The sequence below is a fragment of the Nothobranchius furzeri genome, chromosome 2 (genome assembly GCF_043380555.1).
Source record: "Nothobranchius furzeri strain GRZ-AD chromosome 2, NfurGRZ-RIMD1, whole genome shotgun sequence".
Lineage (NCBI taxonomy): Eukaryota > Metazoa > Chordata > Actinopteri > Cyprinodontiformes > Nothobranchiidae > Nothobranchius > Nothobranchius furzeri.
Genome location: NC_091742.1, coordinates 59,298,548 through 59,313,404, shown reverse-complemented (window position 1 = coordinate 59,313,404; position 14,857 = coordinate 59,298,548). Strand labels below are relative to the sequence as shown.

Below are 14,857 nucleotides of genomic sequence, written 5' to 3'. Positions count from 1 at the left end.
AATGATGGAATATGTAAAAGTTATTTAATTACCAATACATCTGATACTTGGTATTTTATAGCACAACTATTACTGAAACATCTTAGTTTTTGAAAGCTTTCATTTTTCCTTGGTGTGCTTTTAAAAACATCTGTCACAAATGTGTTCAAACCAATTTGAAGTTACTTTCATGTTTACTTGCTGAATTTTAAAAATTGGTTTTAGTCTCCTTCACAAGATTAATTAATTTATTTCAATAATCAATCAATCAATCAATCAATCAATCAATCAATCAATCAATCAAACAAGTTTATCTATAAAGCACTTCCCACAACCCTGGATGGAGACTAAAGTGCTTAACATCTTGAAATCAATTTAAGATCACATGAAAAATATGTAGCAAGACTATAATAAGGCAACTTCATAATAAGTATAATAATAAGTACATTATTTTCTCTTTTGTAACCAACTGGCATTTTAAACACATTTTATCAAGTAAACCAATATTTATTTACTTGTAACAATGGTGTCTGGTGGAAGTATAGTTTGCCTGACTACTTGCATGGCCTTTCAGTCTTAACACTTGAATGGGTTTGTAAACTTTATGTTTGGCACCATCAATTTTATTTACCACCATGTTTGCTCACTTTGAAAAAAAGGACATTATTAGATCGACTAGAAAGTGTACTTAAATGTGAAACAATCTTTAAAAATCCAAAGTTGCTGCATATTTGCTGAGAAAATTAGATTAAAGGGGATATATTATAGCTGTTTAAACAAGTTATATTATTACGTGGTCTAACATGGTCATCATGAAGTTAATGAAACTAATGTTTTCATAAAGAAATTAAATTATGTGATCATGATGTTGTAACCAGTGTTGTGCCTGAACGCGTTGTTTGTAAACTTGTTTTTGTAAACTTGCTCGTATTTTGCCCGATGAACATTAAGGGGAGTGAGATAGTTTCTGCGTGCGTGAACAGGTGTATTAATGCGTTCTTTCAAAGTGCGAGCTTCAGATCCTCATGGAGTTAAAACATAGATGAAACATCCTGTTAACTGTAGTTTATAAAAAGTATAACCCACAAACACGGCCACCATAGACAGTAGCAGTTGCTATGGTGTCTTAGAGACCAGTTATCCGCCCTTGGTTGGCAATGACAAAGGTCAAACGTTTTAAAAAAGTCTTCACAACAGTTGAAAGGTAAAAAATAAACCTGAGAAACAAATACGAAGGCAGAGATAAAACTTTACTTTGTTACTTTAACCACCCAGCGCTGATAACTTAAAGAGCAAGTCACCCCCTACCAGATTCTTACTCAACTCCCACTTCCTGTTTGAAAAATGCAACAAATGGTGTCGCCTAGCAGACCGAGAGGGCGGAGCCGCTAACAAATACACACACACTCAGGCTCACAACGACATTGTGACATCATATGGTACCAGCTAATGTTCTAGGGCACCTCTTGGCCAATAGCGATGGCAGGTTTAAATTCAAATGCTGTGCAGAGTTTTTACCTGACAACGACACAACACTGACAGTTTTAGGCAGAAAATTTTAATTTTAACTAAAATGCACTAAAGTGCAAAACTATTAACTACACGTGTCTGCAGCATGATTAGACACACATTTATATAGTTTATCAGAAAAAAAGTTGATTTGGGGGTGACTTGCTCTTTAAGGTGTCTCAAAGTCCACAAAACTGAATGTTATGTATGCGATAACTGATAACAGGGACAATAATACCTTAGCTTTGTCATGAGCCGGGGTGAGTACTCCTCTCAATATTCCACCTCTGAGCTGTGTGTTGCAGGAGAGGGAGGTTCCCAGCTGCACCTCGTTGGCAATCAGCGGGCCCGGCTACTTAAGGAGGATGGAGAACAGACCTCGACGCCGGATGATTACTAGAGCTTGGTAGTTTCTAGCCTCCTAGTGTTACTTGGTTTTTGTGCTCTCACATTTCTTGGACTATTGAGAACTTTGGATTTTGTGATTACCCGTCTCCAGGTTTTTGGAACGTCTCTGGTTCAGCGACTTCTCAGGATTACTCACCCATGCTTCATAGGACTTCTGGACGCAGCTCTCAACCATTCTCCATTCCTCCTAACCGACCCGCTCTCCTGCCCTCCTCCCGCTCCCTCTCCTGGACCCCTCACTTGGATACACCCCGGCTCTAAACCTGCCCTCCCTCATTCCGATGCTTCCCCATCTCCCAACGCTGCGGTCCCATTTCTCGATCCCCACTGGACATACCAGTGCACCTTCAGTTCCCGTTTATAATTTTTTTTTTTTACCATCAATCAATTACCAGTGTTGTGATTCTGCATGTCTTGGGTTAGACGTATTCCCCAGACCATGACAAGGTTTACGTTTAGGTTACTTTCTGAAAAACATTGCAATTTCACATATTTTTCTGTGAAAATAACACTTATCAACACAAAACAAATTTCAGATTTTGTCGGTTAACATTTATTAATCCAGAACAGAAAAATAAATATTTGGACAAAATGTTGTTACCTCACAAAGACATTATGAATAAAATAACTGCAAGTTTACATTATGAGGAACAAAAATGCATATGGTAATAAAGGCATGTGCTAAATATCTTTAAAGAACCAGCAAACATTAGGGAAATATTATGAATGTAATGGTATGACTAAAATTCCCGTTCTGTACCTACATTGGTTTTACCACAAAGTAGATCAAATTTTTTTTCATGTAAACGGGTACAGCTTCAATTACATAAAAACTATGATTTTACTTGCAGTCACTTGAAACATAACATAAAAATGAACCACTGAAGGGTTACTAGGAAGTTGTGCTTGATCGTAGCACCCCCTAGTCGCTGCTATTAATTCACTGTGGTTATACTGAAAATGAAACTTTCAGTATATATGAGTTCGTCTTTTTAACACCTTTATCCAGGGCTATTCAAATCTGGGCCTTGAGGGCCGGTATCCAGCACGTTTTAGTGGTTTCTCTGCTCCAACACATGATGTAAGTGGTTGAGTCACCTGTGCAGCAGCTCTTCAGGCTCAGCAGAAGCCTGTTAATCACCTACTAATTGAAATCAGGTATGTTGATGCAGGGTTTAAACCAAAATGTGGTGGTACCGACCCTTCAGGACCAGGACTGGGCACCCCTGCTCTAGGTCAGATCTTGTATGGTGGGTCCCGTATTGCTGCTAAGTTGAGTTTTAAACTTCCTTTTTACGCTGTCACTGTTGCTAGGAAATAAGACAGACACCGACGTAAGACCCAGTTTCTTGTACCTGTACCAGCCTACGAAAAATGCTGAATTGGACTTGAACAAATGTGTTGGTGGCAATTGTGGTACATGTGTTACTATATAGCCAAAAAGACCATTCGGCAGCCAGATCACCAGGAAATATCGCTGTGCTCTTGGTGGCCAGTTTGCCATTAATTGGGATAAACCCATATGAAAGCAAAGCACAGAGATTACCATGATAAAGGTCTTTTTGGTAAGAAAGTTTATGCCAGATTCTGAAAATCAGAAAAACTGAGGCTAAGGAAGCAGGTATAACTTGACTTAAGTACTGTACAAACCATACCATACCATACCATACCATGTTTATTTATATAGCAAATTTAAAAACATGACAGCTGACCAAAGTGCTGTACAGTAAAAAGGATAAACCCCAAGATAAAAACAGATAAAAGTCATATAGGAGGTAAGAGGTAAAATCCAAAAAATTGTAAAAGAAACATACAACAATAAAATACAGTCACAATAAAACGTAAAAACACTAAAAACTAGATAATTGAATAAAAGCTAAATGATAGAAGAAGGCCTTCAGTACCAACTTAAATCGACCCAGTTCTGGGGCCTGTCGAACACTAAGGGGGAGAGCATTCCAGAGTTTAGGAGCAGTGAACACAAAGGCCCGCTCCACGAGATTTATACCTCATTTTCGGGACGCACAAAAGCAAATGATCTGCAGATCTCAGGTTTCTGGTTGGAGCATAAGGCTTTATCAGTTCTGAAAGATAATCCGGGGCTTGACCATTCAGAATGTTGTAGACAAAGGTCAAAACCTTAAATTGGATGCTGTATTTAACAGGTAACCAGTACAAGCGTGCAAGGACGGGTGAAATGTGACAGCGTCTCGAGGTGTTTGTCAGGAACCTAGCCGCCGCATTTTGCACTCTGTAGATGCTCGATTGCTGAGGCGCTGTCACCAACAAGTAGTGAGTTGGCATAGTCTCAACTCCAGCTGAGGTCGTTTGACTATTGACTTTAAACGCGAGATATGACGTAGTTGAAAAAAGCAGGACCGGACTGTGGAGTTAATTTGTGAACTCATTTACAGATCAAAGTCAAGTTTCACTCCCAGACTGGATACACAGGATTTAAGATTTAAAAACGGTAGAGGGTAGTCACCAGGTGCATGCTTTGGATTTATTGGATTAAAAAGAATGACGTCGGTCTTGTTTTCGTTAAGGCAAAGGAAGTTCTCCGACAGCCAGCCTTTAACTGCAGTAATACAGTCGACAAGGAGGCGTGTTGAGCCAGGTTTACTTAAAGCCAGATAAATCTGGCAATCGTCCGCGTAAAGGTGATAACTTATTCCAAGGTTTGTCAGAACCATCCCCAGTGGCAATAAGTAAATCGAGAATAGGAGTGGCCCTAGAATCGAACCCTGAGGCACACCCCAGTGAAGTGGAGTAGATGGAGAGGAAAAGCTGTCAATGTGAACACTAAATTGTCTATCTGACAAATATGATCTGAACCAATGAAGTGGGATCCCTGTTACCCCCAACCTCCTAAGTAGGATGTCATGGTCCACTGTGTCGAAGGCAGCAGAGAGGTCCAGGAGTAACAGAAGGACATGGGAACCAGAATCAGTTGCCACCAGGATATCATTTCATACATGAAGATGTGCAGTTTCTGTGCTGTGGTGAGGTCTAAAGCCAGACTGAAAGTGATGAGGAGGCTATGATCTAAGTAACTGGAAAGTTGAGTGTGAACTACTTTCTCAATAATCTTGGATAAAAACGAGAGTTTGGAAATTGGACGATAATTAGAAAAATCAGTATGCTGAGTTATTAAAAAATACACAGTGATTCACTTTTTCCTGTTCCACACAGGGATAACAGTCTGTCGGGGAGCAAGGCCACTGAAGCATGGACCAAAATAGTTATAGTTAGGATCTGACTTACATTTGGTAGTGACCTTTAAGCACACAAAACAGAACTCCACCTTACATTGGCGACACATAATATTTTTACATTGTTTTCCATTGTGCTCCAGCAGAGTACCACAGGTAGGACAAGCCCGGATGGAAGGACATCCAGTGACCCCTTTCACACTCTCAAAGATCAAAGCTGGGCAGGCTGTGAGTGTTTTTAGTGAATCGTTGGTGCAGCCGTCATTATCACAGCGGTCCAAACGTGGTTGTGGACCTTTCCACTGCCTCAAACACTGCCAGCAGAATTCATAGATGCGTCCTTTGTTTGTTGTGCAGACTTGGCAGCGAACGCTCAGATTAGACTCATCTTTTCTTGTCACTGAGAATTTGCATCCAGGGCACTGAGATTTAGAGGATGGAAGAGAAAAGAAAACAGAAACAGTAAAGCAATCGTTTTTATCATGTCTATTTCTTGTACAATGGGTGATTGAAACCAAAATAGTCAAATATGCTTTGTGAATATTCTGTTTCTGATGAGATACTTACAAATTTGGAGTCAAAGTAATTCTTGACAGCATTGTGGGCCATGATCTTTTCAAAGTACTCCTTTTCTTCAGGGGTCAGGAGAGCCATTTTACGAACCTCCTCATATGGCCACTCTACATTACAGTTAAACTGGCCACAGACAAGTTTGCATTCCCCCTTTAGAGAAACAACACAAAAAAGAGAAAGAAAATGAATGTTTAGATAAAAGATAATTCAACTCTGCAAGCAATGATAACCATTTTGTAAAACTAAATGCTAGAAGTACTTGGACTTCTGTTAGTTTACTAATGTCAGCCATCAATGTTCGTTGTTGTACGTTTGTACCAGCTTTTACTGCATTCGTTTTAGTCACCTTCTACCTGTAGCATACCGTATTTTCCAGACTATAAGCCGCTACTTTTTCCCACGCTTTGAACCATGCGGCTTGTAATGAGGTGCGGCTATACTGAAGATTTTCCTTCACCTGCCAGGGGGCGCTTTAGCAGAAAGTGAAACAGGTGGAAGTCAAAAGTGGAAATCGAAAGTGCTCATTTTAATTTAGCACATGCAAGCAGCACGACGAAGAATTTTTTTCAAGTCTATACCCCCTCTACACGTATGAGTTCATATGATGTCGCATTTAAGTTGAAGGCCATCGATCTGGCAGTAAAGGAGGGAAACAGTGCTGCCGCACGTAAGCTTGGCATGAATGAATCCATGGTTCGGCGCTGGAGACGGCAGCGGGAAGAACTCATTCAAGCCAGCTTCACCCGGGGATGATGACAGCAACACGGACAGCGACACTGACATCGCCACAGAAAAGGTATGTGACGAAGCTCTTCTGAGGCTGTTCAACTCCAACACTGAAGAAGAGGACTTTAATGGCTTTAGTGCACAAGAGGAAGATGAGAGTGAATAACTTTTTCTGGTAGGCAAGTGTTTTATTTACTAACCAGGCATGTTTTGTGTGCAGTTTTTATTTTCTAATCATCCAGGGCTTATTAATGCTGTGTCAGCGCTGTTCTTTTCTTCTAAACATGCAAATTACCGGTAATAACGTGTCAGTTCTGTTTTTATTTTACAACCATCCAGAAATATGAATGCTATCAGTGCTGTTTTCTTTTCTAAACATGCAGGCATGTTCACCTGTTTTTAAAATTTGTTTTGTTGAATTAAAACAATGAAAAACCTCCAGGTAGCGTCTTTCTGTCTAATTATCTTATGTTATGGCCGTACATGCGCTGTGCGCCGGCGACCTGCATGTGGCTGCTGCGCCGCGGCTTGTATTCGAGTGCGGTGTGTGTGTGTGTGTGTGTGTGTGTGTGTGTGTGTGTGGAAAACCTTTTTTTTGTTTGTGTGGCTTATATTGAGGTGCGCTCTATAGTCCGGAAATTACGGTAATCGCTGTTCTCACTTGTTTAGTAATTCCTGGCTGACTACTTTTTGCTCTACTATGAATGCCTACTACTCAATGCCTCAGTGATATTCTGTTAGTTCTCTGCTATAGTTTTAGTCACCTCACACTTGGTAACTCCTGGTTAGCCTTCCTACTTCTCAAAGTATTGAATTTCTATTTACTAATTTAATGCCGTTATAAAATTAGAAACCATCCATCCATTTTCAGCCACTTATCCAGAGTCAGGTCGAGGGGCAGCAGCCTAAGCAGAGAGGTCCAGACCTCCCTCTCCCCAGATACTTGGGCCAGCTCCTCTGGGGGAATACCAAGGCGTTCCCTGGCCACCTGTGAGACACAGTCGCTCTGGAGTGTCCTGTGTCTTCCTTTAGGTTTCCTCACACTTAGTAACTTGGTGCCTGTACGTTGGGGGTTACCCCGGGGAATGAGAGGACAGCCTCTCACCTGTTTGGGGGAACGGGTCCTGACTGATTTGTGCTTAATGCACCAAACTACACTCTAAACTAAACAAGATGGTGAGGTGATCTGTTTTTGTGGCCTAAGGATCGAGCTACTGCTGTTTGCAGATGATGTGGTCCTGTTGGCTTCATCAGAATGTGCAGAGGTGTGACCAATTCACTGCTTTGCAAGTCACATGTAAGTCACAAGTCTTTTCAGTCAAGTCTCGAGTCAAGTCCAAGTCAAAGACAACCAAGCCCAAGTCGAGTCCAAAGTCAATGATGTGGAAGTCCAAGTCAAGTCCAAGTCCTTAACTTTGAATTTTCAAGTCATAATCAAGTCATCTGTCTGTCAGGTACTGGGGTTGTGGGTTCACATTTCTTCTTCACAGGTTGTTGGAGGGCTAGGGAGAGACTTAAGGAGACTCCATCCAGCTAATTACCTCGGCTGCAGAGTCACCCTGCTCACCTGCAGCCCATCATGTAATTAGATGCCACTAAGCGCCAGATTGTTTGCCTTAGTGGTAACGTCCAGCCACCTGAATCCGTTCCAGTTTATTGAAACCTAATTTAGTTTGTTCCCTGAAACCTCTCTGTTTGTCATCACAGGATTCCTAAGAACCCGCTCTGGATTACGCCTTTGTGTGGAAGATCTCAGTCTCTCATACCAGCCTCTGCAGCTCCCTTTAGATCTCCGGAACCACGGCTGAATCCTCCCTGGCCCTGTTCTCCTCCCGTGCGTCTCCTGTCCACCCTCCAACAACGCGCCTCACTGCTTTGGAACCTCCACATTGACCCACAGCCCCGGTGCCGGCTCACCTCTCCCACGCTCTGCTACAACCAAATCTCAGTAAGAACTCTCCCCACTGTATATATAAGTATCTCCCCGTCCCGATCATCATTTCATGTGTCATTTCTTCCAGTGATCCAACCTCTAGCTCCGGAACCAGCCCATCCCTGCCAGCTTCCGCTCACCTCTCTAATCAACTATTTTTTACTACATCTCCTGGTCTCCTGAGAGTAATATTGTATGTGGGTCAAATATCTTAATAGAGAAAAAACCATGACACTGACCAACTTTAATTTAATGACAATGATAATAAATAAATTCCAGAATTAAAGCTTCTTAAAGCTTCATTTATTTGCTCAAACAAGCAGGAAGTGCAGCCAAAACTGATTATAAACAAAGTGCTGCTGCATTTAGCCATACAAGATCACACCCAGAACCAAGAATGATTCATGTCCATGTCCATGTCGTGCCACTTTTGTGCTAAAATGTCAAATATGCTCAAGTCATCATCAAGTCAACAGATCCAAGTCGATTCAAGTCGCAAGTCATTGGCGTTCAAGTCCAAGTCAAGTCGTAAGTCTTTATAAATGTTATCAAGTCAGAAGTCATTAAAATAATGACTCAAGTCCACACCTCTGAGAACGTGATCTTTAGCTCTCATTAGAGCGGTTCACAGCCTAGTGCGAAGCAGCTCCTCTAAATCCGAGACCATGGTCTTGAATTGGAAAAGGGTAGAATGCCTTCTTCAGGTCAGGGATGAGGTCCTGCCTCAAGTGGAGGAGTTTAAGTATCTCGAGGTCTTGTTCACGAGTGAACAAAAGATGAAACGGGACATCAACAGGCAGATTGGTGCTGCATCTGCAGTGATGCGAGAGTTGTTCCGGTCGGTTATGATGATGACAGAGATGAGCTGGTATGCGAAGCTCTTGATTTACCTGTCGGTCTACATTCCTACCCCTACGGTCACGAGCTTTCGGTAGTGATCGAAAAAACAAGATTGCAGGTACAAGCGGCTGAAATGAGTTTTCTTTGCAGGGAGGCTGGGCTCTCCCTTGAAGATAGGGTTAGAAGTCCAGTCATCTGAGAGGGGCTCGGAGTGCCCACAGGCTCGTAAACTGGGTACTATGGTTGATCTCTCTGATTCTTTTATGACTTCTGATGAACCTGTTATGAGTGATGTAAATAGAGAAGAAACCATGAGAGAATGTGAAACTGCGAATGCGATTCCCGTTGGAATGAAACTGAGCTCGGACGTAAATAGAGATATGCTGATCAGAACAGAATGATCAGTCCTTAGGATCATGTTTTATCTGTTGCAGATAAAGGACCTAGCAGTAATGTAACATATTACATTAGGAATGGGGTTTTGCTGAGGTCTTGGTCTCCAGACTCGAGCGAGTTGAAAAAGGTAGAACAAGTGGTTGTTCCGGCAGACCTTAGAACACAGATTTTGAGCATAGCACATGATGCCAGTTTAGCTGGACAACTTGGAGTGAAAAACACATATGACCGTATACTGGTCAATTTGTCCAACTGCGCACCTTCCACTCTAACCCCAAGCCAGTTACCTCTGGAGTTCCTCAGGGCTCAGTCTTAGGTCCCCTTCTTTTCATAATCTACTTACTCCCACTTGGCAATATCTTCAGGAAATTTAATAAAAGAGGTATTTCTCCCGAGAAAGTGTTGTAAATGGTCAAAGCCTTCCTGCTGCCTCTGTTTCTGTGTGTTCACCACCGCCCTATTCTCTTGTAGATGATGGATTGGTGGAGATAAGTGGCTCTGCGCCACGGAGCATGTACAAATGTGGTAAGGACAACGTTTTAGCTGATGCCCTGTCTCGGGCGTTTCAGAGATTTGGAGATATTAGAGATTTGTATTTGTGTTTTTCCATGAATTAAACATATTTAGGGGGTGTGTTTAATTCTTGGGTGTGGGGGTGTTACAACCAAAGGTTGTAAGTTGTTTTTGTCTTCATAATGTTTCTTAGTGCAGGTGCCCACATCTGATTGGTGAACCAGTGGCCTGGGAAGAGCCCTGATTGGATAATTGATGGGAGCAGACCTTTAAGAGGGACGTCAACACCACCTGCAGCTGCTCCTCATTCTCTGCTCATCCGAACCTGCCACAATCCAGTTAATGTCCTGTTGTTAAACTTGTGGAAAGTAGGGGTGAACCTGCCATCTTATTTGTCCTTTCAGTTTTCTCCTGCTTTTGTAATCAGGGAGGTAAGTTTGGTTGTATTTCTTTTTCAATTTTATTTTGTAGGTAAGGTGATTATTTAAGTTAGGGGTGTTTTGTTTGTTGTTTTGGCCTTTTGGTTCACCCTGAGTTATATTTATCCTCCCTCGCTGTCAGTTAAAATAAAACTTGTTAATAAAAATCCATGTATACAAGTCAAACTGTGGTGTGGTACTTGGGATCTGTGGAAAATGGGGATCCACCTTCATGTTGTGGCCTGGCCCCTCCTAGACAGGTTGTAACACTAGGTACCAAATACATCGCCTTGCACTGAGTCAAAATATACAACTAATTTCTTATTTTACTAACTGGAAATCTCAGGAGATCTTAGGTCTTTCTGAGGGAAGAAAATCTGAATATTTTCTCGAGGTATCTTTAGACAGTCCAAGTAGCCTTGAACAGAGTCATAACTGAAAGAGGCAATTCTGAGGGGCTGCTAGAGGTATCCCTGTAATCTCACTGGCCTTCCCAAATCTGACAGGTTGCTGTAATCATCTATCATATGGGGTGCCATTTGTAAAGTCAAACAGTCATAATCTAACAGCAATATTTTTGGTTATTTAGCATATCATAAGAGAAAAAATTGGTGGTTCACTTTTTCGAAGTCATATTTTCATCATGTTATTCATACATTTATAAATGTTAAAGTTTCCAAATAAATATTTAGTTAGCAAGATATTTAATTTGCAGTTAAATATTTATTTTGCAAACTAAATATTTAGGTCTGATCTAAATATTTTGTTTGTAAAATACATATTTAATTCACTAACTAAATATTTAATTTACTAATTAAATATTTATTTTGGAACTAAATATTTAATTTGTAAATTAAATATTTATTTTCCGAAATAAATATTTAGATCCCAGCTAAATATTTATTTTGGAGCTAAACATTTAGTTTGCAAAATCAGTATTTGGGAAATAAATATTTAAGTCTGACCCAAAAATATAAAATATAGTGTGGAGCTGAATAACATCATGGAAAATAAATATTTAGCTGGGATCTAAATATTTTTTTTTTGAAAAATAATTATTTAATTTACAAATTAAATATTTAATTTACAATTTAAATATTTAGTTCAAAAATAAATATTTAATTAGTAAATTAAATATTTAGTTAGTGAATTAAATATTTATTTTACAAACTAAGTATTTAGATCAGACCTAAATATTTAGTTTGCAACATAAATATTTAACTATAAATTAAATACTTAGCTTGCTAACTAAATATATATTTGGAAACTTTAACATTTATAAATGTATGAATAACATGGTGAAAATATGACTTTGAAAAAGTGAACTCTCAATTTTTTCTCTTATGATATGCTAAATAACCAAAAATATTGCTGTTAGATTATGACTGTTTGACTTTACAAATGGCACCCCATACTATCAGTCATAAAGATTTTATATCAGCTCAGAGAGCTGGCTTCTGATCAGCTCAAAATACATTTGCTTGTTTAATATTAAGCTGGTTCTTCTTACTCAACCCTTTGGTAGTCTGTGGAAAGTCTCAGAATTGAATGTGTGTGTGTGTGTGTGTGTGTGTGTGTGTGTGTGTGTGTGTGTGTGTGTGTGTGTGTGTGTGTGTGTGTGTGTGTGTGGTGGGGTGGGGTGGGGTGGTGGGATGGGTTCAATTGTCCAACACTCCAACAGTGTGCTGGTTTATAAACGGAACTCAGCGTTTTTACTCCGAACTTATTTTCTATGAAACATTTTTGAAACAACTGAATAAAAACAACTTACCTTTCCCAACAGATGAAGGCAATATTTGGTGAGAGACATCGGGGTTACAACGTGACCACAGGACATCCGAGCAGTGGGACTTGGAAAATCTTCACACTGGACTATGAAACAAACCAGCGTAAAAAATAAAATAAATAAAAATAAATCCTTAATAAGGAAGCAACACGTCACCACCCGCTTAATCATTCGTTTCAAAAGGTTTGTTTACAAAATGATTATAAATTTACTTACAGTCGAATTCATCATCCGCGTTCACAAATGGAATGGTGACGTCACCCGGGTCGTAACGTTTGGTCACCGTAGTTGGGAATTTAGAGTTCATTTTACTGCAGACTTGATCGACAAAAGACTTAAGGCTGACTGTCGGAGTAAAAAAAAACTCTTTCGATTTCGTTTCCAGCACGCGCTGCCCTCCCGGAAGACCGCCTCAGATGTGCGCTTCAAGCCACAGAATAGAACAAATGAAGTGCGCAGTAAAAGGAAGCACAACATTAATTAAAACACTGCAACAGAAAAAAAAGGATTAATCTAATGCAATAATTTTCTAGACCTTGAAATTCCTTCTGTGTTAATCAAGTCGCATAATATAATCAAGTCTATTTTAAATTTGTTATCTTTGTTAGAATATTGGATTACAAAATATTTACGCAGCAATCATTTGTTGCTGCCTGAAAACTGGGAATATCTGTGTTTTCCTGATCAGTCTTGAGCCGTAAACGCACCCTTAGCGTTCACAGTGATTCAGTATGACCACACCCTGAACCTGATAAAAGCGTTCCTGTCATGTTTACTAAAAGCAACACAAACTGGAAGCTCACATTGTAAATGTGAAATATCCTGAAAGAAAAATGACATTTTCAAGGAATAAATAAAGCATGCATAAGTAAATAAATAAATAAATAACCTCTTTTTCCTGTGTGAAATGCGTTCAGTCAGCATGGATTTTAGAAGACTGGAAGCTGAATTCTAATCACAGCATCATTTTAAGTTTTTTGAAAAGTCAAATGTGTTGTCCTGTTACTTGCTTTAAAGTAACTAAACAAAAGAATAAAAAAAGAACGTGATCTTCAGCTTTCGCTAGAGCAGTTTGCAGCCGAGTATGAAGCAGCTGGGATGAGAATCAGCTCCTCAAAATCTGAGACCATGGTCTTGATTCAGAAAAGGGTAGAATGCCTTCTCCGGGTCAGGGATGAGGTCCTGCCCCAAGTGGAGGAGTTTAAGTATCTTGTTCACGAGTGAGGGAAAACTGGAGCGTGAGATCGATAGGCGGATTGGTGCTGCATCTGCAGTGATGCGGGCGTTGTACCGGTCTGTCGTGGTGAAGAAAGAGCTGAGTCAGAAGGCAAAGCTCTCGATTCACCAGTCGATCTACGTTCCTACCCTCACCTATGGTCATGAGCTTTGGGTAGTGACCGAAAGAACGAGAGTGTGGATACAAGCGGCCAAAATGAGTTTTCTGCAAAGAGTGGCTGGGCTCAGCCTTAGAGATAGGGTGAGAAGCTCGATCATCCGGGAGGGGCTCGGAGTAGACCCGCTGCTCCTCCACATCGAGAGGAGCCAGTTGAGGTGGTTCAGGCATCTGGTCAGGATGCCTCCTGGACGCCTCCTTGGTGAGGTTGTCCGGGCACGTCCAATCAGGAGGAGACCTAAAGGTAGACCCAGGACCCGGTGGAGGGACTATGTCTCTCACCTGGCCAGGGAACGCCTTGGGATTCCCATGGAGGAACTGGCCCAAGTGGCTGGGGAGAGGGAAGTCTGGGCACCTCTGCTTAGGCTACTGCCCCTGTGACCCGACTCCGGATAAGCGGATGAAAATGGATGGATGGATCTATTTGTGCATCTGTGTCAAATTATTGACAATTGTTGGTTCCCTGGAATACCCAAAGTACCTATTTCCAGAGTCAATCAGATATTAAAGGTTCAACAATATTAATGATTCATAATTTGATGGAACATTATACTTTGTTGGATATCTTTCATATTTTATTGACAGTTTACTAATTGTGACCACTTACAAAATGCTACAACACACAACCTTGCCCCCTAAAACCCATGCTAAGGTTCACATGCCTGTAACAAACTGAGCACCAGAATTCAGGCAAATATAAAATGTTCACAAATTTGACTTTGCCGCATCAAACAAAACATTTCCATAATATGTTATGCAAACTTATACGATACACTGAGATATATTTGTCTTGTAAACTAGGTAAAATATATCGTAAATTATAGTGTTTTAATTTACATTGATGTTAGCTGAGATTTTATTCAAATGTCTTCAAAGCAGTAAGAAAGCCTTCAAGTATCTCTGTCCTGCCTTGCCTCTACAGTAATTGAAAAGTTAGCAAACTCACTATCTAGAATCCAGTATTATTACCCCCATGCTGTCTGGGTACACAACTGGCCATGGATGTGTCTCTGCAACACTTAAAGTGCTAAAAGGCATCATATGTGCCATTGTCAGTGACGAATATTGTGAGGCCGTTTGTTGACTTGGCTAAAGCATTTGACTCTGCAGACCAGCAGTCCTCAGTAGGCAGCTCGCGGGCCCCCTCTTTGTCGTCCCCCCCCCCCCCCC

General features: G+C 40.6%; 1 protein-coding gene across 1 annotated transcript; it reads right to left on the bottom strand.

Moving 5' to 3' along the window:
- Nucleotides 1-3,555: 3,555 nt before the first annotated feature.
- LOC107377293 (potential E3 ubiquitin-protein ligase ariadne-2) lies at nucleotides 3,556-14,839 on the bottom strand. The gene is made up of 4 exons (XM_015946812.3): nucleotides 12,511-14,839; nucleotides 12,280-12,380; nucleotides 5,676-5,831; nucleotides 3,556-5,530 (listed from the first exon to the last, which is right to left on the bottom strand). Exons 1-4 carry the CDS (start codon nucleotides 12,599-12,601, stop codon nucleotides 5,066-5,068), a joined length of 813 nt encoding a protein of 270 aa, XP_015802298.1. The 5' UTR covers nucleotides 12,602-14,839; the 3' UTR covers nucleotides 3,556-5,065.
- Between the last annotated feature and the right edge of the window lie 18 nt (nucleotides 14,840-14,857).